The 26123-nt window shown below is 41.3% G+C and overlaps 1 protein-coding gene and 1 pseudogene across 1 annotated transcript in view; both read right to left on the bottom strand.

Annotated features, from left to right (window-relative positions):
- Window positions 1-7163, bottom strand: part of Lamb4 (laminin subunit beta 4) — a 118792-nt gene extending 111629 nt beyond the window's left edge. Inside the window, 2 exon segments of the mRNA XM_052738248.1 lie at window positions 5278-5348; window positions 7093-7163. Coding sequence (XP_052594208.1) covers window positions 5278-5348; window positions 7093-7163 — 142 coding nt within the window.
- LOC128110633 (thyroid hormone receptor-associated protein 3-like) lies at window positions 753-3034 on the bottom strand (annotated as a pseudogene).
- Window positions 7164-26123: the final 18960 nt, after the last annotated feature.

Here is a 26123-nt window from a genome sequence, read left to right as displayed (position 1 = left end):
AAATTCACTGGGCTTATGGTCTGAATGCTTTCCCATCTGTAGCTGATGTCCCAGGAAATCCATGTGAAGGCACGATAGGTTCCACCCTGACTGTTCATGTGCATGGTTTGGTGGCAACTTACATGATCACTGTGTGGCAGTGCCACACACTCCCCAAGGAGTTCCTGGCTACTTCTAGTGGGGGCAAAGGGGGTTCATTTTCTTACACAAATACCTGGAGTGTACATGACTTAGAGTAGCAAGCCAGAATACACTGAAAGCAACCCACCCTTTTCTTTTTTTTTTTTTTTAATATTTCAATGTTTATTCACATGCTTTGTTTTCTCTTAAGAATCAAAGTTGCCCAAATTAAAAACTTTCTGCTAATATGACTACATATGCCATAAAAAGAAAGAAAATAAAGGAAAGAAAACATATAAGGGCTTTTTAAAAATTAGGACAGGAAAAGACTGAAAACCAAGTTCAAGTTCTCTTAGCTCCAAATGAAATGAAGTTAAGAAAACTTAGTTTCTAATAGGGAAAACAAAACAAAACAAAACAAAAAACCCAAATCCAAGCATCAGCATCATTCTCCCTACTCTGCCCCCACCCCACACACCAACAACAAACAAGAAAGGGCAGGAGCTCACTGTATTGTGGGCCACTCAAAAACACGGGCCTGGTCCTAGGCTGTGGCCAGCATCCTCTGTCCAGTGGGACAAACAACACCAGGGATGTGTACTCTGCTGTCTTAGGGTTTTGTGTGGCTGGTGGGTTGTGGGGTGGGAATTGCAGGATCTTCTGGAGGCTCCCTGTTTAGCTCCACCAGCCTCTCCTAGCGCCTTTCTCCCCTGGGCAAGGGCTCCAACAAGAGTGGCCCCTACTCAGCTGTGGGCTGTAAACTGTCCTTCTCTTCTCTGTTCTCTGTCCCACTCTCATCATCTTCAATTTCTTCTTCCTCCCCACTGAACTTGTCGTGGGCCCACTTGGGGCTGGCACTGGATTTCTGGAACATGAACCGACCCTGACCCTGGGGGAAGTCTCCTCGGCCACGGCCACGGCTCACCCACTTGTCCCTGCCTTCACCTTCCCGGTCATCATGCAAGTAATACTTCTTGCTTTTGGATGTGTACTCTGGATCCCATTCCTCTTCCCGGTTTCTCTTTTGAAAGTCATTGTTGCTGTTGTTGTTATTGTTACCAGAATAGTTTCCTCTGCCCCAACCTCTCTCTCTTGCTCAAAATTGAAAGGTTCCGCAAGCTCTGCCGCCTCTTTCATTTGGACCCACGAAGTCTTTGGTCCCCAGTCTGGATTTGTCTGAACCTGTGGTGGTCTCCTCCCTCTCCTCTGCTTCCTCGGGGTACTCCTCTGCTTTGTAGGAGAGAGATGAGTGGGAAGAGGAAGAGGAGGACCTCGACCCGTCTCCTGCTCTGTGGTGCTTCTTCTGCTTCTTTGATCCTTTGTGAGTTTTCTCTTGTTTCCTCAGTCGATCTTTCTCTTGAGTGGCTAGAGTCTCGGGAATCTCCACCGACTCTCTTGATTTACCTCGCTTAAGATCTCTCTCCTTATGCCTTTTTTTTTTTTTTTTTTTTACGACGCTCAGTATCAAGGCGGAGATCAACAGGATCATCTTTGTATTTGCCTTTAGCCTTGTAGCCAGCTTCCCGGGGACTTTTCATTTCCTCGTGAGTCAAACCATGTTTTCTGAATGTACTGGGGGAAATGTCTATCCTCCTGTGTATCTCTGGGCTTTCCTTATTTTTAGCTCCTTGTTCGTTTCCTCTCTTTAGGTATTTAGTAAAACGTTCATGTAATGTCATTCTAGAGGATCCAAAGTGATGTTCTTTAACATGATGAACAATTAATTGTCACTATGTGCTGAGCAAACAATTCTGAGAGGCTACGCTGAGACTGAGCTGACTGTATGTGCTGGAAAATGGAACAAAATTCCTCTTCCTTTTTATTGCTATGGACTAGGTCACAAAAAAGCTTTCTTTCCTGAGCCAATAAGCCACTGGGTCTTTCTGTGTATGCTGCTCCTCCTGAAGCAACGCTCTCCTCTTTCTGAGATGAACCATATGTAGAGCCAGTGGCTGGAGGACTCTTACCCACAGGGCTCTTTTTAGATGGACTCAAAGACCCAGAGCCATGGTCAAATTGACCTTGGTGTGTTCCAGACTGATATCCAGCACCACCTGACATAGACGAGCCCATCTGGGATGTATTAGAAAGTGGAGGACTAGGTCTTGGCGCAGGGCTAGGGCGTGGTGACCTTTGCCTAACCACCACAGACTGGAGGGGGCTTTTGAGAGCTGGGCTTCTCGCCCGGGGGCTCAGATCAGAAACTGAGGCCCTTGATGCAGAACCAGTGCTATAGGTGGTGGCATCTGACCATGGCTTTGAGCTCTCAGACCCTTTTATATCTTGAGAGGCACCTCCAGAAAATGTCTTCTCCTTGGCCTCATCTCCCTGGTTATCACCAGCTGCCTGAGATGGCATGCTATCCTTGGAAGAGGACTTTTTCTCTTTTGTAGACTTGCGCTTAGACGATTCAACCCTGCTGTGGTTGGAGGATGACCGGGAGGATGAGGAGCGCCTTGACCTGTCAGAGGATGACTTATCAGAATTCTCCTAGAATGGTTCCTGGACAGTGGCGAAGGGGACCTTCTCTTTGGGAACCGGGATAGGAAACGGCCCAACAAGGGCTGTATGCTTGCCGGTAGTTCTGCCAGTTAGACCGATAGTACCCACCTCGGTTATACTGGCCCCATGGATAAAAGCCTCGGTTTCGCCTACAGAAATAATAGGGCCTCCGGCAGCCTCTGTTGTGGCCTCGGAAATCTCGATTCTGATACACTCAGGGGTGATTCCTTTCTCTGTTATGAGCTGGAGAGTATGATCTGGAATGAGACCTAGAACTCAGCCTGCACTTCCTTGAACGGGAGACAGATCGGTTTCTGGACCGAGACTTGGAAAATGATCGAGACCGAGATCTGGATGCAGATCTTGAGTGAGAAGATCGAGACCCAGACTTGGATTTGTTTGTTTTTGACATTTTGGAAGACAGGGTCGCTGTTCAATGAAATCTGGACCCGCCGAAGCGACTAAAGCAGCAGTCTCACAACAGCACAACCCGCCCAAACCTAACCCCCGCCCAACAGTGCCAACCCACCCTTTTCTTTTTCTTTCTTTTCTTTTTTTTTTAAATTTTGTGGTGGTATTTATTATTTGTCTTCTTTTTTAAATATTTATTTAAAAAAGTGTTCTGCCTGAATGCCAGAAGAGGGCATCAGATCTCGTGATAGATGGTTGTGAGCCATCATGTGGTTGCTGGGAATTGAACTCGGGACCTCTGGAAGAACTGCCAGTGCTCTTAACCACTGAGCCATCTCTCCACCTCCCACCCTTTCCTTAACAGCTGTTAGCAGTCATTGCAGCTACAATTTGTCACTTGACATAAAACATGAACTGGATCGATCGATCCCCTTTGGAATGGGAATTTGTGGTTCTCTCTGTGACTATGGAGGTGACAAAATCCATTTAGGACTTGGTAGTTAGTCAGCTCTAGCACAAGCCTGAAGCATCTGTCCTGTTCTGGCCCAATGGAGGCCCAGAGCTCTCTAGGATATTACTGTTCCAAAGGAGGCAAACTATGAGTCAGGTGTATAATTTAAGAATGTGTAGCAGCTATATTTAAAAAAGGAAAGAGGTAGATTGATTTTAATAATATGTCAAACCATATAAAACATTATTTAAATTAAAAAAATTACTAACACTTCATTATATAGCTCCTTCCCCAATTCTATCTTAGACACCAGGGTATTTCCACATTGATCGAGTATCTCTTAAGTGCTCAGTGGCTCTTCCACCTTGGGGTCACAGTTACACTGGGCTACATGGCTCAGGAAAACCATGGCCAGTCTGCTGTGAATGGAGGATGGTTAGAGCTCCAAGTGGGTAGCTTGGAAAAGTTTCACTTCACAACTGCACTTCAGGTTGGGCTTTAGACCTCCACATTAGGAGATATGCTTCCCTTCTCTACAATGCGTTGTGGAGACTCTGCCTTCTGTGCAATAATTCCTGCTGTGAGAAGTGGAACGAATGCTGAACACATGGGACAGAATCAGCATTAGGCAAAAATGACACCATTCATCATCAGTGAAGGGGGGCCTTGACAGAGCCAACATAGAAAAGCTGGGATGCAGGAGGACCTCCTAAATGAGATGGCAGCCAGCAGATACCACTCATGCATTGTAAAGTGGATGTTGTAGAAAGACGCTTCATGGTATGAATGCCCTAAACGATCTCATGTGGTATGATTATCCCTGAAATTGCTATAATTAGAGTGTTTTGTTTGTTTGTTTTGTTTTTTCGAGACAGGGTTTCTCTGTGTAGTTTTGGTGCCTGTCCTGGATCTTGCTCTGTAGACCAGGCTGGCCTCAAACTCACAGAAATCTGCCTGGCTCTGCCTCCCAAGCGCTGGGATTAAAGGTGTTCACCACCACCCAGCAATTAGAGTGTTCTTAAGGAAGCATATTTACAAGCCTGAAGGGAACAGAGATGCTGGATCCCAAAGTGCCATGCAAAGGTGATGAATGGTGGTCAAGAGAAATTCATCAGTGTTGAATAGAGACTAATAGGAGTGAGGAAGCCTCAACAGAGAGGTTCCCTGTGGAAGGAGGTGTGTTAGGGCCAGGAGACCCTCAGCTGCAGTGGGATGAGAAGGCTGCCTTGCTGGGTTGACAAGGTCAGACTAATAAGTACAGAAGGCCAGGACCAGTGTGGGCTCAGCATTGCTCTGTTCATAGACAGAGAAGGGCATGAATCCAGGAAGGAAAGTTATTCAGTCTGCAGCCAATTTTCCTTCCAACTCAAAATTTGTTTTAATCTTTGGCTTGCAGAGAGAAGTACACTGTTCCGTCTGTCTGTGTCCTCATGTGCTGACCAGGAAGAAGCCCCATACTCATTCTCAGCCCTCCCCCTGGCCTTTAGTGTATATCAGTATGTTCCATATCAGGCTCAAATTACCAATACTTAATAAATGTTCTTTTAGTTTTTAACAAAGAACAAAGGATACAGAGCTATTTTCTTCCTCTGCATGGGAAAGAGTGAAGCATTCTGAACACATTCTGACTTCTCTGATGGGAAATAATCTTTTTTAATGTGAAAACACAATTTGTTCCCAGATGAAGCTTCCCAGTTTAGGTGGATAGCCTCCTTCTGTGACATCAATGAAGCCACCCAAGGAGAAAGGAATCTTACTGAAATATGAAGAAGTGAAAAACCAGAAAGGAATACTATTTTCAGATTGCCACCATTTCTTTTCTTTTTCTGGTTTGATATTTATAATTCTATTCTCAGTGGTGTGGCTGTCACACAAGGCTCAGGAGTCACAAGACAGAATAGTTCTGTTTCTTCTGGAAAACATCATTAAAATGAAAAATAAAGAATTAGTGCTGATTTGAATTGAAAAACAAGCCATCCCCACTACATTTAATCTTTCAATCTGACTAAAAATAAAAAAGCAGAGGAAATAATAACAGGACATCACTTTTCCCATCAATAGGCTCTTAAAGTAAAGTAAAATATGAACTAGAAATTTCATAAATTTGAAAAAATCCTCAAATTCACATTAAACTAATTTTCTCTCATTTAAGAGGCAGATATTCTGGAGCATTCTTTTTGGGTTAGAATCATTTCCCTTAGACGATGAAAGGGATATTTAGCAAGAAATCAATGAACTACTTGGGTCCTGGCTTATCTGCCATTGCTATCCTTTTCCTCTCAGATTTTATAGTTTTGATAGGAAAGCTTCCTTGGCATACATCTTTATGATACTCTTGTAAACTTAGGAAAAAGTGTTTGTTCATCTCACAATAGAGAGGCTCAGTCTCCTGTCCTGCAGTCTAAGGAGATCTTATTAGTGAGCTGGAAGGAATGCTGCTTAGGCCAGATATTCAAAGGTGCGAAGAGCCAAGTCTGCCATTTAGGCTTGCTTAATAAATGTGTCCAGCAGTGGCTCTTCTTAAATTCCACAATCACTCCGCAAGATTTCCAAAGCATGCATAGATGGACTGCTCAACTGCTCTTGACCAGCACTGGGAAGACTCTGATTTCCATAAAACCTCCAGGAAATGGCTGCTGTGATCCTCTGTGACAGAAAACATGTACAACAGCACTGCTCTTGGGTGGGTACTCAGTGAACATTGATTATATGTTCTAACTGTGATTTCCAGGCCCAGGCATGGTCTGGCTGGGCTTAGATGCCAGGAAAAGGAAGAGAGTCATGGGAGTCTAGAAGGTTGAAGAAACTTCAAGGAGATTTATGCACTCCAGATCAAGGCTGCTAGATATGCAGCCACTGGCAAGCATCCAGATACATGCCAACTCATATGGGCTACACAGGGCCAGGTAACCCACAGGCTGCACAGTGGCAGGCCTACAGGCTTACAGACAAAAACACATAGGCAGGCTGGCAAAGGCAAAGGCTCTGGCCTCCAATAGCAAGACCATATTCATGTAGAATCACACAAAAGTGGCACTCTACCAAAAGCAGTTCTACAACAGATTATATAACTTTATTTTGGGGTTCTTCAGAAATCGGTCATTTTGTGTTTAGACATAGATTTCTCCATCAGACCACACCCTGCCCAAGTCTGCTGTCAGCCATATTTTTGCTGACTCATACCAGATATTCATATAAGCACCATGTTTAAATGTAAATTGGCCCTTAGGATCTTCTATGTCAACACACCAGCCATTTGCATTTATTCTTGCCTGCCATCACTTTGTTCACTGGGCTGTAGCCACATTTGATTTGTGTTCTTCTTCAAGTACAGAGTTTTTCTGCCGTGGAGTCTTAGGACAAGCTGATCTCCTCCTTAATTTTTTTCTTTTCTCTTGCTTATCCCTCTTTCATATTCCCATTTAAATGGCAATCCCTAAAAGAGTCTGTCTAAAATGATGACACCTTCCCACCCCCATGGCCTTCTGCCACACTATATACTTTACCTTATTATATACATTTTCTAAATCTTTGTGTGTGTGTATGGCAAGGGAATTGCATTGAGTCTTAAACCCAGGGTTTTTGTCCATGCTAGGCAAGCACCCTACCACTTAACTTCATCCTCAGCCCTGTTTTCTAAATCTTTATCAGTGCTTGAGTACAGGAGTTCAATTATCATCTCCAAAGTTAGAATTTAAGCTTAACAAGTACTTTACTTAATGCTATGTTTCTATTACTCCAAATAATGTCTTTACTATTGTAGCTGTTCAATAAAATCTGCTGAGTGAAATTAGTGATGATATTAATGAATATTTCAGATAGAGTCTGCCAAAGTAAACCAACCCAGTAAGAGGTCTGTATAATCAGCTTAGTTTTGAGTAGCTTGCTTCAATGTCTTAGAAGAAATAAAAAAATGTCTTTTTTTAATATTACAGCCCAATGGGTGTTAGCTCAATTTCACATATAAATAAACTTGTCCCAGATCTGCCCAAGAAGAGCAGCAGGATTCTTGTGATCCCAACAAAAGAGATGGCATCTTCAAAGAGGCATAGTCTGTTGTCATGGTCAATGGATCCCACAATGGGGTCTTATAGTGGGTGATGCACAGACCTGTCTTGATGTGAAGCTTCTGGACAACATGCTTAGCTCAGTGTCTCTTTCTTGGACAGCTGGTGAGAGGACCACTGTGTAAGTCACACAAGTGGTTACTTAGACTAGGAGGTGTGAAAAGGAAAAATCAGTAGCCATCTTGAGAGACAACCCCCTCCCTCCTTTAAAGGTATTTGCTGACCAACAGTTTTAGAACTGACCAGAAGTTGAACTCATGGGAGATAAGGCTGAAACAATAAATCTATATATCCTGGGTTCAGCAAAAGCATGACATAGGGAGTAAAAAATTTATGTCATCAAAAAAATTATCCACCATGACCAAGTAGGCTTCATCCCAGGGATGCAAGGATGGTTCAACATACGAAAATCTGTCAATGTAATACATCATATAAACAAACCGAAAGAAAAATCCACACAATCATCTCATTGGATGCTGAAAAAGCCTTTGACAAAATCCAACACCCCTTCATGATAAAAGTTCTAGAGAGATCAGGAATACAAGGAACATACCTAAACATAATAAAGGCAATTTACAGCAAGCCGACAGCCAACATCAAATTAAATGGAGAGAAACTCAAAACGATTCCACTAAAATCAGGAACAAGACAAGGCTGTCCACTCTCCCCATATTTATTCAATATAGTACTTGAAGTTCTAGCTAGAGAAATAAGACAACATAAGGAGATCAAGGGGATACAAATTGGAAAGGAAGAAGTCAAACTTTCATTATTTGCAGACAATATGATAGTATAATAAGTGACCCCAAAAATTCTGCCAGGGAACTCCTACAGCTGATAAACTCCTTCAGTAAGGTGGAAGGATACAAGATTAACTCAAAAAAATCCGTAGCCCTCCTACATACAAATGAAAAAGGGGCTGAGAAAGAAATCAGAGAAACAATACCCTTTATAATAGCCACAAATAATATAAAATACCTTGGGGTAACTCTAACTAAGCAAGTGAAAAACCTGTATGATAAGAATGTTAAGTCCCTGAAGAAAGAAATTGAAGAAGATATCAGAAAATGGAAAGATCTCTTATGATCATGGATAGGTAGAATCAACATAATAAAAAATGTCAATCTTACCAAAAGCAATATACAGATTCAATGCAATCCCTATTAAAATCCCAACACAATTCTTCACAGACCTGGAAAGAACAATAATTAACTTTATATGCAAAAACAAAAACCTTTTGTTTTTTAGGATAGCTAAAAGAATCCTATATAATAAAACCACCTGTGGAGGCATCATGATCCCTGACCTCAAGCTCTTCTATAGAGCTATAGTAATAAAAACAGCTTGGTACTGGCATAAAAACCAACATGTGGACCAATGGAATTGAATTGAAGACCCTGACATTAATCCACATACCTATGAACATATGATTTTTTGACAAAGAAGCCAAAACTGTACCATGGAAAAAAGAAAGCATCTTCAACAAATGGTGCTGGCATAACTGGATGTCAACATGCAGAAGATTGAAAATAGATCCATATCTGTCACCATGCACAAAACTCAAGTCCAAGTGGATCAAAGACCTCAACATAAATCCAGTTACACTGAACTTGATATAAGAGAAAGTAGGAAGTAGTCTTGAATGCATTGGCACTGGAGATCACTTCCTAAATATAACACTAGTAGCACAGACACTGAGAGAAACAATTAATAAATGAGACCTCCTGAAATTGAGAGGATTTTGTAGAGCAAAGGACATGGTCAATAAGACAAAACGACAGCCTACAGAATGGGAAAAGATCTTCACCAACCCCACATCTGACAGAGGGCTGATCTCCAAAATATATAATGAACTCAAAAAGCTAGCCATCAAAATACTGAACAATCCAATTAAAAAATGGGCTATAGAGCTTAACAGAGAATTCTCAACAGAAGAAGCTCAAATGGCTAAAAGGCATTTAAGGAATTGCTCAACATCCTTAGTCATCAGGGAAATGCAAATCAAAACAACTCTGAGATACATCTTGCACCTGTCAGAATGGCTAAGATCAAAAACACTGAAGACAGCTTATGTTGGAGAGGATGTGGAGCAAGGGGAACACTCCTCCACTGTTGGTGGGAATGCAAATTTGTACAACCACTCTGGAAATCAGTATGATGGTTTCTCAGAAAATCGGGAATAAGTCTACCTCAAGACCCAGTTATACCACTCTTGGGCATATACCCAAGGAATGCTCAATCTTACTACAAGGACACATGCTCAACTATGTTCATATCAGCATTATTCGTAATAGCAAGAACCTGGAAACAATCTAGATGCCCCTCAACTGAAGAATGGATAAAGGAAATATGGCACATATACACAATGGAGTACTACTCATCAGTAAAAAACAATGATATCATGAAATTTTCAGGCAAATGGATGGAACTAGAAAATATCATCTTGAGTGAGGTAATCCAGACTCAGAAGGACAAACATAGTATGTACTCACTCATAAGTGGATACTAAATGTGAGGGAAGGGATGGCCAGATTGCAACCCACAACTCCAGAGAGTCTAGCTAACAGGGAAAGACCCTAGGAGGGACACATGGATGACCCTGTGAAGGAGAAGTGGATGAGACCTACATGAGTGGACTGGGTGTGTGTGGGGGTGGCAGAGGGTGAGGAGTGGGGGATGAGAGCATAGGGAAATGGGAGGGTTGAGCTGGAACAGGGACAGAGTGGGGGGGCAGGGAGGAAGACACCATGATAGATGAGGACACCATGGGAATTGGAAGAGGAAGGGTGCTGGGGAGGCTCTCAGGAATCCACAAGGTTGACCTCACCTTGGTCTGCTGGCAATGGTCCAGAGGGTGCCTGGACCAGTCTACTCTAGTGGCCAGCCTAGCAAATAACCTAGCTGTCATCATAGAGCTTTTGTCCAGTAATGGATGGAGGCAGATACAGAGATCCATGGCCAGGCACCAGGCTGAGCTCCAGGAATCCAATTGATGAGAGAGAGGAGAGATACTGCAGGTGAGGGACATTGAGAACATGATAGGAGGATGTGCAGAGATGACTGACCACACTAGTGGAAGCCCATGAACTGTGGACTGGTGGCTGTGGAGCTCCCATGGGACTGGACTAGGACCTCTGGATACGGAAGATGGTTGTTTGGCTCAAACTGTTTGGGGGGCACCCAGGCAGGGGGATTGGGATCTATCCCTGGTCTATGGGCAGGCTTCTGGAACCTGGTGCTTGTGGTGTGACACCTTGCACAGCCTTGGTGCAGTGGGAAAGGGCTTGGACCTGCCTAGGCTCAAAGTGCTGGGCTCTGCTGACTCCCCATGGGAGACCTCGATTTGGGGGATGTCGGGATGTGGGGTGGCTTGGGAAAGAGGGCTGGGGGTGGGAGGAGGGAGGAGGGGGGATCTGCGGATAGTGTGTGGAGTGAGTAGAAAATTTAATAAAGAAAAATGAAAGCAAAAAAAAAATTATGGCCGGGCGGTGGTGGCGCACGCCTTTAATCCCAGCACTCGGGAGGCAGAGCCAGGCGGATCTCTGTGAGTTCGAGGCCAGCCTGGACTACCAAGTGAGTTCCAGGAAAGGCGCAAAGCTACACAGAGAAACCCTGTCTCAAAAAAAACCAAAAAAAAAAAAAAAAAAAATTATGTCTCTATAGATACCCAGAATCCTGTTAGCCATCAGTAACCTCATGCTTATAGATCAGCCAGTAACTTTAGAGAGCTACCTCACCCCTAGCCCCCTTGTCCAATCCCAAGATATGTAACTCTCTAGATATAAACCTTTCCTATATAAACCCTTTCAAGTGAATGCTTGGGACATCCTCCTCCACCCGCTATGTCGAGTGTTTGTAATAAGGACCAAGCCCTGGGGCTTGGTCTATTATTAAGAAACCTCTGTGTGCTTTCATCGGATATTGGCTCTGTGGTGGTCTTGCTTGGGGGTCTTGTGACACAGGCACAACAGCTGCAGTTCAATTTATCATACTTGTCAGTCTGAATTATGTTGATGTTTTCCTTGTTCTCAGTTCTCCCCAACACTAACATCACCACCTCTCTAGCTCAGGCTGTGCTTACTGTTCTCATGCTTTGGCAATAATGAAATGCTCAAGGTTATATCACCAAAGTGGAAGTAAGAAAACTAAAAGAGCTCAGAAATCTTAGGAAGTTTAGAGCTGAAACCAAGCCGGATAATGATGGCTCATGCCTTTAATCCCAGTACTTGGGAGGCAGGGACAGGCAAATCTCTGTGAGTTCAAGGCCAGCCTGACCTAGAGAGTGAGTTCCAGGATAGGATAGGCTCCAAAGCTACAGAGAAACCCTGTCTCTGAAAAACAAAAACAAAACAGACAAAGAAAAAGAATCTGAAACTAGCTTGGCAGTGGTTGTATGTGCCTTTTATCCCAGCACTTGGGAGGCAGAGGCAAGTGGATCTCTGTGAGTCTGAGGCCAGCCCGGTCTACAAAATGAGTTCCAGGGCAGCCAGAGCTACACAGAGAAACTCTGTCTCAAAAAAAAAAATAAAACACAAACAAAGAGTGTGAAACTATTTGCTGTTATTTTGGCACCTGTCTTTACTTACATCTGATGAGAACATTTCATAAAGGAGTGATTGAAATAATCATGTGTGGATATCAAGGAGATATGTGCATGCTTTTCTAGTTGTTTGACAGTAATATACATCAGAGTAACTGTGAAAATATACCTATATCACAGAAAAATGAGTGGGCATACTTAAAATATATTTCTACTAAATATTTTAGGATAATGGATTTTGACAGCTAAAACTTATCAAGCTGCAGAAAAGGAGTCAGTTGAAATTGAATTCTTTCATTAATAAAGGATTAAATTCAATTATTCTAGATTTAAAAAAGGCTAAAGTCAGTTACAGAATCAGTCATGGACATCATCATGCATGATTTAATAAGCTTTCAAATTTGTCTAGTGGCTTTTACAAAAAATCTGCAGTGCACAGTTCCTTAAAAAAATTAAACAAAGGGCTGGAGAGATGACTCCAGTGGTTAAGAGCACTGGTTCTTCTTCCAGAGGACTGGTGTACAATTCCCAGCACCCACATGACAACTCACAACTGTTTGTAATTCCAATTCCAGGGGATCTGTCACTCTCACACAGATATATATGCAGGCAAAACACCAATGTACATAAAATAAAAATAAATCATTACAAATAAACAAATATTTGTTTGCTATTAATGTTTATCACTTTGAAATCACTATTTCAAATTTCAATATTCTATAGGAAACAATATTAAATATAATTTTCTTTGCATAAGTAAGATTAGAATACTTTTTTATTGAAAATAGACTATTTTCTCACATAATATATCCTGATTATAGCTTCTCCTCCCTCTATTCCAAGTTTATCCCCATATCCCCTCTCCTCTGAATCCACTCCCTTTGTGTCTTTCATTAGAAAGGAACAGGCTTCTAAGAGATAACAACCAAACATGACAAAATAAAATATAAGAAGATGAAGCAAAAATTTTCATACTGAAGTTGGACAAGGCAACCCAACAGAAAGATAAGAGTCCCAAAAGTAGGCAATAGAGTCAGAGGCCCACTTGTTTCATAGTCAGGAGTCCCATAAAAAATGCTAAGCTAAAAGTTATAATACATATACAGAGGGCTTGATGTAGACCCATGTAGGTCCTGTGCTTGTTGTTTCAGTCTTTGTGAGCTCATATGTGCCTTGCTTAGTTGATTTAGAGGGCCTTATTCTCCTGGTGTCCTCTATTCCCTCTGACTCTTATAATCTTTCTGCCTCCTCTTCTACAGGATGCCTGAACTTTGAGGGGAGGGATTTGATGGAAAAAAGGCAATTTAGATTCTCTCTCTGCATAATATCTAACTGTGGGTCTCTGCATCTGTCCCCATCTGATGCTGGGGGAGGCCTCTTTGATGATGACTGGATAATGATGATGACTTTGATGATGTGTATAGCAGTGTATCATTAGAAATCATTTTATTCTTTTTAAAAAATTACCAGTCATTTTTGATTTAACCATGGGCTTTGGACTATTTAGTCTCTGGTTCTTGGTTTCTTGGTTACCCAATGAGTGTCAGGTATGGGTAGTTTCTCATAGAATGGGCCTTAAGTCAAATCAGACATTGGTTGGCTACTCCCAAAAGTTCTACTCCCACCATTGCCCTAGCATATTTTGAAGGCAGAACAGATTTTAGGTCAAAGGTTTTGTGGCTAGGTTGGTGTTCATATTTCTCTTTTGGTAGACTGCAGAGTACTTTCTAGCACCAAAGAGACTAGAACATAGAAGTAATGCTCCATGTAGGCACCAGCTTGAATGTTCCATGTTCAGCAAGTTGTATGGGTTTTGTCTTTGGCAATGGGGCCCTGCTGTCAGTTTGCAGAGAGCAACCTTTTGTATTAGCATCAGCATGGCTTATTAGGGATTTCTATGAAATCCCCTTGGCCAACAACTCAATTAAATGCAACCCAGTCCCTTCATGGAAAACCTTGCCTGGCTACAAGAGATGGCCAGTTGCAACTCCATATCACCATTACCAGTAGGTACTCCTCATGAGAATCAACATCATATATTCCAGGAAGTTTCTACTGTACTAGGTTTCCATATCACCCCACCCCAAATACATCCCAATTTAAGTTGTCTCTCCCCATACACTCTTCTTCCACCCCTAACTGATCCCTGTCACACCCATCCCCACCAGCCCCCAGCCCACCCATAGACTCTATTCTATTTACCTTTCCCAGGGAGATCCATGTGTCCCCACTTGACCTGTCCTCTTTACCTAACCTCCCTGGATCTATGGATTGTAGCTTTATTATTATTTACTTAATGGCTAATATCCACTTATAAGTGAATACATACCACATTTGTCTCTCTGTGTCTGGGTTATCCCACATAAGATGATTTTTTTTCTAGTTCTACCATTTGCCTATAAATTTCATGATATCAATTTTTTTTTGTGTGTGGTTTTTCGAGACAGGGTTTCTCTGTAGCTTTGGAGTCTGTCCTGGACTAGCTCTGTAGACCAGGCTGGCCTCGAACTCACAGAGATCCACCTGCCTCTGCCTCCCGAGTGCTGGGATTAAAGGCGTGCGCCACCACCGCCTGGCGATATCATTTTTTTTTTTTTTTAGCAGCTGAGTAATACTCCACATTTTCTTTATCTATTCTTTGGTTGAGGGACATCTAGGTTGTTTCAAGTTTCTGGCTACTATGAATAAGGCCACAATGAACATGGTTGAGCAAGTGTCCTTGTGTCCTTTGGGTGTGTGGCCAAGAATGGTATAGCTGGATCTTGAGGTAGATTGATTCTCAACTTTCTGAAAAACTGCCGTATTGATTTTCATAGTGGCTATACATGTTTTTTCCCCACCATCCTCACCAGCATGAGTTGTCACTTGTGTTATTTATTGATCTTAGCCATTCTGACAGATATAAGATGGAATCTCTTTTTTTGGTCATTTTTTTTCAGAGCTGAGGACCGAACCCAGGGCTTTGTGCTTGCTAGGCAAGTGCTCTACCACTGAGCTAAATCCCCAACCCCAAGATGGAATCTCAAAGTAGATTTGATTTGCATTTCTTTGATGGCTGAGGATGATGAACATTTCCTTAAGTGTGTCTCAGCCCCTTAAAATTCCTCTGTTGAGAATTCTTTTTTAGATCTTTACCCCATTTTAAAATTAGATTATTTGTTTTTTTAATATCTAGTCCCTTAAGTTCTTTATATATTTTGGATATTAGTGTTCTGTCAGATGTGGAGTTGGTGAAAATCTTTTTTCATTCTGTAGGCTATCATTTTATTCTGTTGATAGTATTCTTTGCTGTGCAGAGCTTTCCAGTTTCATGAAGTCCTATTTATTATTGATCTTAGAGACTATGCTAATCATCTTCTGTTCAGAAAGACTTTTTCTGTGCCAAAGTGTTCAAAGCTATTTTCCACTTTCTCTTCTATTAAGTTCAATGTATCTGGTTTTATGTTGAGTTGAGTTTTGTATGGGACTTGGACTTGAGTTTTGTATGGGCGGTTAAATATATATCTGTTACTTTCTTCTACATGATGACATCCAGTTTGATCAGAACCATTTCTTGAAGATGCTTTTTTTTCCAGTGTGTATTTCTGGCTTCTGTAGGTGCAAATTTCTCTCCTGCCTGCCTGTTCCCAAATTCCCAGCAGCCACTTCCCAAATTACCACACAGAAGCTTATGTTAATTATAACTGCCCAGCCACTAGCTTAGGCTTACTCCTGACTAGCTCTTATACTTAAGTTAATCCATAATCCTTTATCTATGTTTAGCCACATGGTTTGGTACCTTTTTGCAGTTTGTCATTCTCATCTTGCTTCTTCTGCATCTGGCTGGCAACTCCTCACTTTGCCCTTCCTCTTCTCAACATTCTCCTAGTCTGTTCATCCCACCTATACTTCCTGCCTGGCTACTGGTCAATCAGCATTTTATTAAACCAATTTGAGTAACAAATCTTTACAGTGTACAAGAGCATTATCCCACAGCAGGTTTCTTTATAAAAAATCAGGTGTCCATGTGTGTTCAGATTTATATCTGGGTCTTCAATTTGATAGCATTGATCCACATGCCTGTTTTTATGCCAGTCCATCCAGTTTTTATTACTATAAGCTGTACTGTAAGGGATGGTAGTTCCTCCAGCAGTTCTCTTATTGTTCAGAATTATTTTAGCTATCCTGAGTTTTTTCTTTTCATATGAACTTGAGAATTGTCCTTTCAAGGTCTGTAAAGAATTGTGTTGGGGTTATGATGGGGATTGCATTGAATCTGTAGATTGCTTTTGGTAGTATGGCCATTTTTACTATGTTAATCCTACTGATCCATGAGCATGGGAGAGCTATCTTCTGATATCTTTTTCAATTTCTTTCTTTAGCATCTTAAAGTTTTTATCATACAGATATTTCACTTGCTTGGTTAGAGTTATCCCAAGATATTTTTATATTATTTGAGACTAGTGTGAAAGGTGTTGTTTCCCTAATTTCTTTCTCAACCCACTTGTCATTTGTATATAGGAGTGCTACTGACTTTTTAGTTAATCTTGTATCCATCCATTTTACTGAAAGTGTTTATAAGCTGTGGGAGTTCCCTGGAATTTTTAGGGTTGCTTATGTATACTATCACATTATCTGCAAATAATGATACTTTGACTTCTTCCTTTTCAATTTGTATCCCATTGATCTTCTTCAGTTGTCTTATTGTTCTAGCTAAAACTTCAAGTAATATATTGAATAGATATGGAGAGAGTGGAAAGCCTTGTCTCATTACTGATTTTAGTGGAATTGCTTTGAGTTTCTCTCCATTTAATTATGCTTGCTGTAAATTGCCTTTAATATGTTGAGGTACCCTTGTATTCCTAATCTCTCCAGGAGATTATTTTATTATGAAGAGGTGTTGGATTTTGTCAAAAGCTTTTTTAAGCATCTAATGAGATGATCATGTGGGTTTTTTCTCTTTCAGTTTGTTTATATGGTAAAATACATTTACTGATTTTCATATATTGAACCATCCCTGCATCTCTGAAATGAAGCCTACTTAATCATGGTGGATGACCTTTTTTTTATGTGTTTTTACATTCAGTTTGCAAGTCTTTTACTGAATATTTTTGCACCTATGTCCATAAGGGAAATTGGTCTGTAATTCTGTTTTTTTATTGAGTCTTTATGTGGTTTGGCTATCAAGGTAACTGCTGTTTCATAAAATGAATTTGACAATGTTGCTTCTGTTTCTATTTTGTGTAATAATTTGAGGAATATTGATGTTAATTCTTCTTTGAATGTCTAGTAGGATTCTATTTTAAAACCATCTTGTCCTAATGGTTTGTTTGTTTGTTTTTTGTTTTTGGAGACTTTTAATGACTGCATCTACTTCACTAGGGATTATATGTCTATCTGATCTTAATTTAACTTTGGAAAGTGGTAATTATCAAGAAAATATCCATTTCTTGTAGATTTTAAAGTATGTCCTTATAATTTTCTAGATTTCCTAATTGTCTGTTGTTAAGTTCTAATTTCATTTCTGAATTTGTTAATTTGGATACTTTCTCTCTATCTTTTAGTTAGTTTGGATAAGGGTGCTATGGGCCACATGAAAATATTATAAGAACTCAGCTGGTTATGGCAAAGCCAATACCTGAAGGGATCAAGGAATTCCTTCAGAGGAAACCAAATCCCAAGGAGCTTTTGGTGTTATTTGGATTTAATAAATTTTATTTAATTTCTTAAGCTCTTGTAACAGTCTATAAGGCTGATTTTTGTAAGTAAAAAATATTGGGGTGATTTAAGGGCTGGTGGGGGGCCTTATATGTCCAATATTTAAGTTTATAAGAACTCAGCTGGTTATGGCAAAGCTACTAACTGAAGGGATCAAGGAATTCCTTCAGAGAAAGCCAAATTCCAAGGAGCTTTTGGTGTTATTTGACTTGTTGTATATCAGCTGTCTTCTGTTATGAAAGTCATGTGTGCCTTCATAGTTTTCCCAATTGATTTTTCACTAAGAATTGATACAGTGTGGACTGATCACTTTTTGGACATATACATTCAAGGTATTCGGAGAACAGCCTGAGGAAAGGCTTGCTTCCCCCCAGCCCATCCGTTTCTCCCCTTTCAGCATTGGAATCAGATATCTCCCTTAGCCACTTTCAAGGACTAACAGGAATAACAGTCCAGACCACCACATGCTAGTCTCCTGATTTAAGGTAAATTCCACAAGGAGACACTGTCTAGGTCAGGTGGACCTTAAGTAATAGCTTTACACATTTTAGCATGGACTCTCCTTTCTTACAGCCTTACTAACTTTATAGACCCCTAACTTCTTACCTAACCACTTCTCAGGATGTAGACTGAGCACATAGATCCCCTTTTTTATATACTAATCAGTCATTAGCACTCAGTTGACCTCCTCTTTTACCATTCCCATTTTGGATTATAAAAGAAAGCCTGGTGGTCACTGCTTGAGGAAAATTCTTACCTACCTTTATGACCCTGTAGAATTCAAGCCTGGTGAACTTGCTGAACCAGGGGATTGCTATTGTGTGGGTTTATAACTGGACTCTGGAGAGACTTAGGGAGAGTTGAGAGAATACAGAGAATGGAGAAGTAGAAGGGGAGAGAGGAGGATTTTTGAAGAGAGAACTTGAAGATGAGTCAGAGGAGGGACAAGAGAATGGAAGAACTAGATGGGTAAGAACTGGAGAGGAAAGAACTAGATTGAAGGGTTAAAAGAGAGTACCAGAGGAACAAGATAGAAGATGAGGAAGAGCCAGATGGGGAAGAACAAGATGAAAGAGTAGGAGATGAGAGAGGAGCTGAGATGGGAAGGAACTAGATTGATGAAAACCTAGATGGGGTAGAATTAAGATGAAGGAATTAAGATAGAACTTAGAGGAGACAGCAGATAAGTCAGACGAAAAAGGAGCTAGGCACAAGAGCAGAATAGGAAGCTCTGCAGAGAGAGAACTGACACAGAATAATAAAGTGTGTGGACTAAGGAGTTTTGTGTACATAGATTCATTTCTTTTTATCAAGGTTAATTATCAGCTTATTGTAGATTCTTCCCAGACCCTGGGAGGGGACTATTGAGAGGCTGGACCCCCCAAGTCCTCGATATAAGGTTTTGCACATCTTGTTGATTTTCTCAAAGAACCAACTCATATATTGTTCTCTTTTATTGATTTCAGCCATCAGTTTGATTATTTTCTGATATCTAATATATAAGCACACATCTTTTGGGTGTGCTTACTTCTTTTGTCCTAGACCCTCAGGTGTGTTGTTAAGTTGCCAATTTGAGATCTCTCCAATTTTTTATGTAGCACTTAGTGCTATAAACTTTCCTCTTAGCATCACTTTCATTGTGTCCTATAAGTTTGGATATGGTGTGTATTCATTTTCATTGAATTCTAGAAAGTCTTTAATTTCTTTATTTCTGTTTGAACCCATTTTTTATTTAGTAGAGAGTGATTCAGTTTCCGTGAGTTTGTAAGCTTTCTGTTATTGTTGATATCCAGTTTTAATCCTTGGTAGTTTGATGGATGTAGGCAGTAATTTCCATTTTCATGTATCTGTTGAGACTTGTTTTGTGTGTGAGTATGTGGTCAATTTTGGAGAAAGTTCCATGAGGTACAGTGAAGAAGGCATATTCTTTTGTGTTTGGGTGACGTGTTCTGTAAATATCTGTCAGGTTCATTTGGTTTATAATATAGTTAGCTCCAGTATTCTGTGATAGTTTTTATCTGGATGATCTATCCATTGGTGAGATTGTAGTATTGAAGTCTGCCAATATCAGTGTGTGTGGGTCAATATATAATTTAAGCTATAGTAGTGTTTCTTTTGCAAAAGTGGGTGCCCTTGTGTTTGGGGCATAGATGTTAAGAATTGAAATGTCCTCTTGGTAGAGCTTTCCTTTGATGAATATGTAGTGTTCTTCCCCATCATTTGATTAGTTTTGGTTTGAAGTCTATTTTATTAGACATTTAAATGGCTACACCAGCTTGTTTCTTAGGTCCATTTGCTTGGAATATCTTTCTCCAACCCTTTACTCTGAGATAATGTCTTTCCTTGATGGTGAGTTATGCTTCTTGGATGCAGCAGAAGGAAGGGAACCTGTTTTCACATACATTTTATTAGTCTGTGTTTTTTTTTTTTTTTTTTTTTGAGACAGGGTTTCTCTGTGTAGCTTTGCGCCTTTCCTGGGACTCACTTGGTAGCCCAGGCTGGCCTCGAACTCACAGAGATCCGCCTGGCTCTGCCTCCCGAGTGCTGGGATTAAAGGCGTGCGCCACCACCGCCCGGCTAGTCTGTGTTTTTTAATTGAGGAATTGAGACCATTGATATTGAGAGATAGCAATGACCAATGATTGTTGATTACTGTTATTTTGTTGTTGTTGTTGTTGTTGTGGTGGTGGTGGTGGTGTGTGTGTGTGTATGTGTGTGTGTGTGTGTGAGAGAGAGAAAGAGAGAGAGAGAGAGAGAGAGAGAGAGAGAGAGAGAGGGAGAGAGAGAGAGAGAGTTTGTGTGTGTGTTCACTTCCTTTCTTTTGGTTTTGCTGCCTTGAGATTATTTATTCCCTGTGTTATCATGGGTGTAGTTAACCTTCTTGGTTTGCATCTTTCTAGCATCTTCTGTAGGGTTGTATTTGTAGCTAGCTTTAGTTTAAATTTGACTTTATCATGGAATATCTTATTTTCTCTATCCATTGTGATTCAAAGTTTTGTTAGGTATAGTAATCTGGGCTTTCATCGTGATCTCGTAGAGTCTTCCGTCTCTTAGAGTGCTTCTTGGATGCAGCAGAATGAGGGATCCATACCCTTCTGGATTTTAGAGTTTCCCTTGAGAAGTCTGAATTTATTTCTAATAATACAGAATTAACTTCCATTTTCTCAGGTATTATTATTTTCCTTCTCAGGTCTTTGATGGAGTTGAAGACTAGATAGTTACAGTTGCAAACTTCTCTTATCTTAGCTAGAACATATTAAGAGTTAGAATCTTTAAGATAGGACCGCTATTAGAGTAATCTCAGTTATTTGCCATTTACCTATGATCTGGACATTTCTGGACATTTAGCATGTCTTTCTTGTTTGATGCTATTTTTCTTGGTTATAGTTCCATTTTTGTCTGTTATTACCCTTTGTTTTCCTGGTAATCATTCTTATTGTATATAGTTTGCATTAAGTCTAGAACCTTCTTATTTAGACAAAAATTAAAAATGTAGTAGTATTTGCTCCACCCATGACCTTGGTGGAGGTGGTGCTTCTTGCCATTGTATGTGACCTCTTATAAGGGAAGGGAGAAAGGTCATATGCCCCTTCTCCCTGCTGCCTGTGAGGTGGACTCGCTTCTGGTCAGATCAGAGGATGACTTCAGCTGTCTACTCTGTTCTATATTCATGAATGCATTTCCTCAATTTATATCTCAACAAATGCCTATTACCCATTAAATAGACTCATGTGGATTGATCTTAATAGAAGTCAGATACAATTTTATTAGTTCTTTATATGTTACTTGCTCTTCATCTCTTGCAGCTTTTAATGTTCTTTCTTTGTTCTGCATGGTTAGTGTTTTGATTATTATGCACTGAGAGTACTTTTTTTTCTGGTCCAGTGGTGTTCCATTTGCTTCTTATACCTTAATAGGCATCTCCTTCAGGTTAGGAATTTTTTTTCTACAATTTTGTTAAAAATAATTTCTGGACCTTTGAGCTAGGATTCTTCTTTTATTCCTATTATTCTTAGGTTTTGTCCTTTCATAGTGTCCCATATTTCCTGGATGCTTTGTGTCAGAAATTGTTTTAGATTTAATATTTTCTTTGACCAATACATCAATTTTTTTATATCATATCTTCAATGCCTCAGAGTCTGTCTTCCATTTCTTGTACTCTGTGGTTGGAATTTGCCTCTGTAGTTCCTGTTTGAATTCTTAAAATTTTCATTTTTAGAATTCTTTCAGTTTGTGTTTTCTTTGTTGCTTCTATTTCCATTTTCAGGTCTTGAACAATTATTATTCATTTCCTTCAACTATTTGTTTGTATTTTCTTCCTTTCTTTAAGGGACTTATTTATTTCCTTTAATTGTTTGTGTTTTCCTGGATTTCTTTAAGGGATTTATCTATTTCTTCTTTAAGAACCTTTATTATCTTCATAGAGTTGGTTTTATGGGGAGCCCCAAAACATCTTGACTACATAGCTACCATGACAGGCTTAGAGGCCCAGACACAGCTTCTGTCAGGCAACACCTGGACCCAGGAAGAGCCATCAGCTGACCCCACCCAGTGGGGCCTGCATCTGAGAGGAAATACCTGACATTCTAAACATTCTCTATATTCCTAGACAAATGTCAGCCAATCAGGGTCCTGAACGCTGGAAATCCCCTCACCCCAACCTCTGTTATGGTAAAAATCCTGCTCTGCCTGGGCTCAGGGCTCTCTGCTCTCACCACTGCGTAAGACAGATGGAGAGACCAAGCTCAGAGCTTGAAAAATAAAGGCTCTTTGCTTTTACATACAGGATTTGGTCTCTCTGGTGGTCTTTTAAGGGTCCCTGCGATTTGGGCAAAACATTTGGGTGCCCATCTGGGATCTCCCAAGCCCACCAGCACCACCGCCCATAGAACCGGAAGTTGGGTGGTAAGTGTCTGTCTGTCATGTTTGTCTGTGTTCAATATAATTTCTGTTCCATGCCTAAGTTGGTGATTGTGATCAGGAACAGTTAAGTGGCAGATGTGCCCCAGGACTGTGATCACAAGGGGCTGAAAGATGTTTCAGACCTCGTTAGTGGGGATGGAGAACCTCACATCTTTAGTGGACTGCACATCTGTTTGTCTGTAGTGGGGTGAAACCCCCCACATCTGCTTGATTGAGGATCTGTAGTAGGGTGGAGAACCCCACATCTATTTGTGGTCAGCTGACACTATTTCCCTGGGAAAATTGTTTGTCTTTTGTTACAATGTCCTGCCTATGTGAATGTATGAATGTGTGAGAAGTGTGGCTACAATGTGCATGTTTTATGCCTAGGCTTATGTGTGCGTTGTGACTCCTGGGCTGGATGGCCAGCCGAAGGGACTTGGGGGGTCCCTTTGGTTGAACTGGGACAGACTAACAGTACTCCCCCATTGCTTCCTTGCTCTCTGACCAGAGAGTGGGCAGCCGGGGTGGGGGAAGAACACACTGCAACAAGTCAGGTGGGCAGTGACTGTGGTGGCTCAAGTGTTACTGCAGGGACACAGGGTACCTCTGAGTGGCCAGGTGCTAGGCGGTCCATGAGCACCACAGGTCCAGGACATGTGGCAGTTTGGGTCCAGGTCTCTGCTCTCCCAGGAAGCCATGGGGTGGAGACTTTGTGGCATGTGGCCCAGTGGCTGCTGTGGGGACTAGGCGAGGTTGGGTGCTACGGGCGGGCGGGCCATGAGCACCTTGCCCTGAGGCAGGTTTGGAGCCCTGCACATAGGGAGCCTGGGGATGGAGCAGTGCAGAGCAGATGGGACATCAAGTAGCTCCAAGCGCACCTGACACTCCCCCTCTGGGGTCACAGCCTGGGAGGGGCCTGGCTGGGGCATGGAATTCCTTCTAGTCTGCCACTCTCATACACTTGAAAATCTGGGGTTGACAGCAATCTTCTGTTCCCATGCTGCACTCAGTCTCCCATGCTGATGGGTGGGGCTTCCAAGACCTGCTCTGGGGTTAAACCTGACCAAGTCTTAGCTCCAAGAGTGGAATGGAATGTGACTGCCTATGGTTGTGACACTGCATATGCTAAGCTATGGTGGCTATGTTTTAATGCTATAAGCCAGGGCTGCCTTGATCATTCAGATACAATGGTTTCTGTGGTGGGTAGCCATTCCAGCTTTGATCTGGAAGTTCCAACCCCCACTGAGACTTCGGCAACTGTCATGCCTACAAGGCGGGGCCAAGGGAGGCGCCTGGAGACCCGAGATCTGGATGGGCCAGTGCTCTCTCTGGTCCGAGATCTGGATGGGCCAGTGCTCTCTCTGGTCCGGGACCCTGGGTGGTGGAGGTGGGCCAAGCAGAGCTCCAGAGAACACCGCTGGACTGCGATACACCTTCCCTAGACCCCGCGACCTACCTATCCCTTAATTTGTAAGTTACGCCATTAAATAAATCTCCTTTTAACTACATGGAGTGGCCTTAATAATTTCACGAATAAGTTTCTTCATGTTGGTATAGTTCGGATGCAAATTTAGAGTTATTCTTTTTATAGTATATGCATGTATTTCTGTTCTTGTTTAAAGTATTGTAGATTTACAATATATTCTAGACTACTGAGGGAAATCACAAGAAAGACTTTGGTAAGAGTTTCTGTATTTAAAACAGAAAGAGAGAAATTTGTCTGAAGTAAATGTCTGAATGGACTGGGGGTAAATGGAAGGTTGTAGAAGATCAGAGAGGGGATGTGAACTATGGTTGTTATAGTTTCTTGTACCTGCAAATACTGAATTTAAAAGTTAATTCTGGTTGGTTTTCATTTTAAAATTAGCTGATGATTCTGCAAACTGCTTATGTATATGGATGTATATGTGAATATGAACAAGTATGTGACTTGGGTTTAACTATACATGTGAATTTAAGTTATCTTTAACTGTATATATGTATATGCAACTTGGATCCAACTGTGCATATGTGTGCAAGTATTTATTGTTTAGAAAAATACGTTTTAAATAGCAACCCTGTGGCTTTCTTCCATCTTGGCTGGTGACCTCATAGATAACCATGTGGCTGGGAGCCATCTTTTACTAACGTTATAAAGATCCATTCAGGTTAACAAAAGCTAACTTAGAGATTTACACCTAAGTACTTATTGTTCAACAGCAAGCTTCTAGAGAACTTAAACAGATGGTAACATGTGTTTGATAAAGTATTTGATAAATATTAAAGCAGCACTTCAATGCTTTTATACACAAGAATGTACCTTGTTCTGGCAGCTAAACTTTGTAATTTAAGAGTCAACCAGGTGATAGTCACCAGAAGCACCAGCCACAATGAAATGGAGCAGTCTGAGCTCTAGAAGACAGGCTATGTATATGCTGCCAAGGGTAGGGCCAAAGAAATGATCCAAGCCTCTAAGTAAAAGAACCAAAAGGATTGTAGATGAACTTCAGATATTGAACTTTGGGATTGTTTGCACTCTGGAGCTTGGTTTTACTTTATACAGATTGTGGTTATGTCATGTTTTCTCCCTCTTAAAGTAAAAGAAGTTACTTCATTGTTGATATTGCAGAAAGACATTTGAGAGATCTTAAGCTTTTTAAGAACATTTTTTTAAATTTTATATAAGAGATTTTCTAGTCGTTTTACATATCAGCCATGGATTCTCCTGTCCTCCCTCCTCCCACCCCCAGGTTTTCCCCCATCCACCCCCCCCATTCCCACCTCCTCCAAGGCAAGGTCTCCCCCTAGGGAGTTAGCAGAACCTGGTACATTCAGTTGAGGCAGGTCCAATCTCCTCCTCCCTGCACCAGGGCTGAGCAAAGTGTCTCAGCATAGACCTTAGGTTCCAAAAAGCCAGCTCATGCACCAAGGATGGGTCCCGATCCCACTGCTTGGGGGCCTCCTAAACAGTTCAAGATATCAACTATCTCATTTATCCAGAGGGCCTAGTCCAGTTCCATGGGGGCTCCTCAGCTATTGGTTCACAGTTCATGTGTTTCCTCTAGTTTGGCTATTGATCCCTATGCTTTTTTCAATCATGGTCTCGATATCTCTTGCTCATATAATCCCTCCTCTCTTGTCAATTGGACTCCCAGAGCTCCACCTGGGGCTTGGCAGTGGATCTGTGCATCTGCTTCCATCAGTCACTGGATGAGAGTTCTATAATGACAGTTAGGGTGTTCAGCCATCCAATCAACAGAGTAGGTCAGCTCAGGCACTCTCTTAACCATTGCCAGTAGTCTACAGTTGAGTCATCTTTGTGGATTTCTGGGGACCTCTCTAACACTCTGCTTCTTCCTAGCTCTTTCCTTGTTCTCCCATTCTGTTCATGATTCAGCTAGGACCTCCCATTCCCCTAAGCTCTCTTTCCCCCAACCCTTGCCCTCCATTA

Source organism: Peromyscus californicus, unplaced genomic scaffold, assembly GCF_007827085.1.
Source record: "Peromyscus californicus insignis strain IS unplaced genomic scaffold, ASM782708v3 Scaffold_15__1_contigs__length_86483966, whole genome shotgun sequence".
NCBI classification, from domain to species: Eukaryota; Metazoa; Chordata; class Mammalia; order Rodentia; family Cricetidae; genus Peromyscus; species Peromyscus californicus.
The sequence above is the reverse complement of the archived record's forward strand: the minus strand, read 5'-3'. Positions and strand labels throughout refer to the sequence as shown.